The sequence below is a fragment of the Calcarisporiella thermophila genome (assembly GCF_041956535.1).
Source record: "Calcarisporiella thermophila strain CBS 279.70 unplaced genomic scaffold VTP21scaffold_10, whole genome shotgun sequence".
NCBI lineage: Eukaryota > Fungi > Calcarisporiellomycota > Calcarisporiellomycetes > Calcarisporiellales > Calcarisporiellaceae > Calcarisporiella > Calcarisporiella thermophila.
Genome location: NW_027192200.1, coordinates 29,585 through 34,806, shown reverse-complemented (window position 1 = coordinate 34,806; position 5,222 = coordinate 29,585). Strand labels below are relative to the sequence as shown.

The 5,222-nt window shown below is 35.8% G+C and overlaps 2 protein-coding genes across 2 annotated transcripts in view; one reads left to right on the top strand and one right to left on the bottom strand.

Annotated features, from left to right (window-relative positions):
- Positions 1 to 3,009: 3,009 nt before the first annotated feature.
- VTP21DRAFT_738 (uncharacterized protein) lies at positions 3,010 to 3,719 on the top strand (the record flags this gene model as incomplete). The annotated part of the gene is made up of 3 exons (XM_069398114.1): positions 3,010 to 3,078; positions 3,153 to 3,198; positions 3,274 to 3,719. 3 exons carry the CDS (start codon positions 3,010 to 3,012, stop codon positions 3,717 to 3,719), a joined length of 561 nt encoding a protein of 186 aa, XP_069251628.1.
- A 1,264-nt stretch (positions 3,720 to 4,983) lies between these two features.
- Positions 4,984 to 5,222, bottom strand: part of VTP21DRAFT_737 (uncharacterized protein) — a gene marked incomplete at both ends in the record, with an annotated part of 4,524 nt that continues 4,285 nt past the window's right edge. Inside the window, one exon of the mRNA XM_069398103.1 lies at positions 4,984 to 5,181. Within this exon, the coding sequence (XP_069251627.1) occupies positions 4,984 to 5,181 (198 nt within the window). The remainder of the gene's footprint in view (positions 5,182 to 5,222) is intronic.

The window sequence follows — 5,222 nt, the reverse complement described above, 5'->3', positions numbered from 1 at the left end:
AGAAATTAAGGCAAACAACAGCCCTCAAAAACGTGTAAGGTATCAAAACATCTCTTGATATCGTAAGGAGAGTATAGCATAGATTCTATTTATCAGCAAAGGTCACCAAAAGAAAGCCTCTCCTTGGATTGGAACTTGATTGAAAGAAGACGGGTTCTCCAAAATACACATCAATTAGAGTTTGCAGCAACAGATGACTACGGTGTGGTCAAATATCTGTAAATACGGTATCTTCAGGAACACAGTGATGAAATATTATTATAAAACGCGGAAGATGAACAGCACCGGGATAATCAAACACGGCCCCTGGTGAGTAACTGTGGAAAGTCAATGGTGTGCAAAAGATGTATCAGTGAACATAATGTTGTCCAATTGTGAAAAAAGATAGGGAAATGGGTGCATTACTTAGCTACACTGTTCTTCGCGATAACTTCATAGGCACTTTTTAATGCTATGGCATGGGCAAGTAGAGGAATATATTCTAACCAGACAATGAAAATAAGCAAACGGCCAAAAATTCAAAATTTTGTTGAAGGGTATTTAAGCTACAAGCATGGTAGTGGCCTTTCCTGCCTTAGGAACAATTTTCCATCGAAAACTTGTGGAGTACTGTATAACTCTATCTCGATAATTAGTCTTGAAGGCTTAAGAACAAGGACGAACTTTGGGTCTGAACTAAATCATCTTAACAAGATGTTAGGCAAGTATTCGTTGAAAAACCTCTCGGAAGTATGCAGTCGTAAGTCTTTTCTATATGTATTATCAGAGAAGCCTCTACTAAATAATAGGGATTAGCTTGGTGATAAAGGAGAAAAGTAAAAGGATCGATTTGTTGGAAAAATTGCAAAAGTCAAATATACATATTTGGCAATTTCAACCCCCTGTGTTTCGGATATTTTTTTTGTAAACATTCTCGATATATACATGGATGGAAAGGCTAGACCTTCTATTTTATATCAATGAAGTATCAAGTATTAGTTTAGATAAATAAAATAGATATTAATGTGTTTAGTAAAACACCTCAATTTCATATACATTCGTGCAGCATACTGTATCTATACAATAGACTCAGCATTATTGATCGCTGCGAATATTCTTTAGTTTTACACGAGTTGACTGATTGGAAGTATATTTTCCAGAAATTTAGAAAATTGTTTTTCGACCTGTTAGATCTCCATTTGTCATTGGAAATGTCGACTGATATTGTATTCAACTCTAAAGATAACATTAGATTATTCAAGCAAGCACAATTAGCTGCAACCACGACGCTTGCCATATCTATTCGTGAAACTGAACCATTTGCCTAGGATATTATTGGAAAATTTCCACTTATCTTCTGCTATAGTAGAAGTGACGAGTTTGGGACAACTTTTCCGAAAGAAAAGTGGTATCTCAATAATGGCATATATACTTACGTTGGTGGGAGGCGTAATACCTAGTTTATTCTAATATTCAATATTTTCTAAATTAAAGCATGGATAATGCTATAATAAAATAGATAAATGGGACAATCTGCTCATCTTTATAAGTAATAAGTCCTAAGTGCTATATAACCTTGAAAATTAAATAATTTTCACAAGTCAACTCACCTTTTATCGTTAATAGCTAAATATAATACTTTTTTTAACTCTTTATGTTATTTAATAGAGAATTTGCTAGCATTCTTGGAAGGTAAAGCATTAGATGTTACTACTCTTTGTGGCGATGGCCCAGTTTTGGATCTTGTAGCAGCAGATACTTCAATTTCTTCCACATTATTTGCGGTGTTTGTCCAGGAATGGCTTGATGTCCATGTTCAATAATAGAATTTCGTCCTTACTGGGACGACCAGACTCGATAAAAATGCCAAAAGGGATTTCAAGGGCCTTAGTATTAATTTTGTAATCCTTATGACATACGATATCTATGGTTAAAATCACGAATCACCCTATATTAAAATTATTACGATCTAAAATAGAACACAAGAGTATCTCATCAATTACACTTTGTTCTTATAAGAATCGATCATGAAAATATACTCGTTACTGAATTGCTAAAGAAGCAATTAGTAAAGTCTATTATTGGGAATTAATTAGCAGCAGCACGGACAGCTTTTTATTATCCGAAAGAATATCTTAAATAGATCTCTGGCGGAATTTTCAAGTTATTAGCATCAAGTAACGATAATCGCATGATTCATTCTACCTTTTCATGTAATTTCAATAGTAAGTTAGAATTTCTTGTATGAGCACTTTTATTATAATATCCAAATATCCCTATTAATCCTCTCAAACTTTGCGAGATTTCTTGGCCTGTGAGTGATCAACGTTATCCACATATCCAAGAAGCTTGCGAGTTAAATGATGTCTTTGCTAAACCATTCAAAAACATGTGGCTTATCTCGATTCAGAAATTTAAAGCTTCGTAAACCAGTTAAAGTGGTGATATTAATATAACAAGCCACATTATGTCATTCATAATTTAGCTAAAAGGGTTTAAGACTCAGCCTTCTATCATCGGCTCCTGCCGTTCCACTGTTAAAGATTCCACTGTTAAGAATTTCTGTGAATCTAAGCTAGATTACGATCCAATACACTAATTGGTTTTAAAACGATCGCTATTCATCATATAATCGTCATCTTTATACTCTCTCATTCTATAATTTAAAAACTTCACAAATCAAAAATCAAGCTGGGTAATACCATAAGCGATTTCATAGCCAAAGCCCGCGAAAGAGTTAACTTATCCTTGCCGTGTTCAAAACAATATCGGCATATACCGTGCTCACGAAAGTTCCCGTTAAGTGATACCAAATGCCAAGTAACCTTCTGAATTTCTGAACGAATTTTAAGTGGTATTAAAGCGGAGTACAAAATGGCTTATGCTTAGCCCTAAAGTCGAATTTCTAGAATTTCTGGACTATATATAAAGACAATTCTTAAATTCGTATTTTCACCGAAACAAAATTTACTTCATTTTCAATCAGATTCAATATTCTTTAATTTTGCATTCTTTCCCACATTTCACATAATGGCTATTAATTGCTGTCTTTGTATCCCGCCTCGTGCTGCAACCATTGTTATTGCTCTCTTTTACATTGTAAGTACTATTACAGTTTGGTGTCCTTGAATTACAGTGGCAGATCATTAATTGCCTCGTTATAACGCAAATAGATTATTGGTACAGGAAATGCAGTCCTATATGGTTTATTGGGGAGAGGTAAGCACTTAAATAAAGGATTACACGTCCAAATCTGTCTAACAATGGAGTCGAATTTTTATTTGTAACTTTCAGCGAGCCCTGGAAATTCTAGCATCGCTTCTTATGTTTATCTTGGCATTAACATACTCATGGCAATCGTTGGCTTGTGCGGGATGATTGGCGCCATTACTAAACGACGCGCACTTGTTATTCTATTTGCCACCCTTTCGTGGATCGACACCGTGATCACCATTATAGGCTACGTGATTGTGATGATAATTATTGGCGTTAACTATCAGAATGCCTGTTTGCAGGCGAATTTCGGCCGACAAAACATTGAGGGGATGGTTTTGGACAAAGAGGCTCAATTTTTATTGGGCGAGTGCAAATACGGAAGAGGATTGACTTTAGGAGTTGTAGGTGGAGTCGGGGCCGTTGTGATCCTATTGATGATTCACTTCTCTATGGTGCTCTCATCCTACGCTAAACATCTAAAGCGTAACAAAGATACTAAGTTAGAGTACTCCAACATGAATTAATGCTGATACGACCATCTATGGATTATACATTATATTTTATCACTCTTTTCTAATTATTTTGATTCAACCTAATCTTCAAAATAAAATTATACTTACTAGCCTGAAATGTCACCATACCCAGGATGTTTTTAAATATCAATTAATACTTTTCTTGCAGGAGAATGATGGAAATATGTTGAAACTACAACCCCTACGCAATATTCAGGGCTATTTGCATCCCTGGCTAATAGAGGGGAAATTAGAACACCAGGGTATTGAAAAATATGTTGCTAATCTACTATACATTCAACGGATAGTTTTTTGGACTTGAAATTGAAATTGAAAGCTTGTTGCAGATTTATATATTTACTTTGCTCCTTTTTCTCGTTTATGAAAGCAGCTCAGCCGTTTTTGTGTTAAGTTAGGCCGCTTTTCAAAAAGACTCGCGCTAACATTTTTCAATTTCCGAGAGAGGAAATTTTCTTTTCAAATCGCCGGTCTTGTACATTCATTTCACAACACCTGCTAGAAATACTAACGAAAAGGGAAGGCGACTCCCAGGACTTTAGGCCACTTGCTGGCCGTTCTCGTGCTCTGAGTAAGGGAGAAGAGGGAAAGATAGTTACATTGACGACTTCTTGTCAATGTAATAACTCCTGACATGAGAAAATACTTCAAAGCGGAATACAACAGAGATGTGGCAGTCAATGTCGTAGGAGAGTGATGCAGCTAGAAGATATATTGAATTTAATGCGCGTGAAGAATCCCCATTTCTAATTGTGCACCACAGATGATGGAATTCTTAAAGCACTTTAATTAGACTGCAGATTGCAAGCGAGCATTGTTTTTCTTATGAGATAAAATTTGACGTTAATGAATGTAACAAGAGCAATTCTACTTCAGACACAAGGGAAAACTTCTTAGCAGTAGACGTATTCAACCTACAATGAAACATGTCGGAATGGTCTGATGGTGTGGGGCAGCGCTATTGATCGTAGTATTTGACATTTGTTTCGTTTCGATAATGGGCTTGACGCTCTACAATACGACTCTTGCTCAAAAAATCAAAAGTGGCATAGTGTACGTAATTATTTTATTCAACCACTCTTGTATTACAATTTTACTCTTTCACGTATGGGAGGAATGTATCTCTGAATATGGTATAGGCACTGTATATTTGCTTCAAATATTCTGTTCAACTACCAAGCATTATTGAAATTTTATTTAAATATCATCAAACTCTCATTTATTATAAATTCTAAAATGTTTCTCGTCCATGCACTGCTTAGTCTTCGGATTGAGTTATCCCAAGATTCGTCCTTTTCACCATTTGATTGAAATGGCCGTTTTCGATATCCAACAGATTTTTTGGAGTGTCAAACTCTACCACGCGACCTGCATCCAGTACGAGCACCTTATCCAAATCGAGAACGCTCTTCAGGCGATGCGCAATTATCAGACAGGTTTTGTCTTTACAAATCTTCTGTACCGATTGTTGAATGAGCTCCTCCGCAACATAGTCGA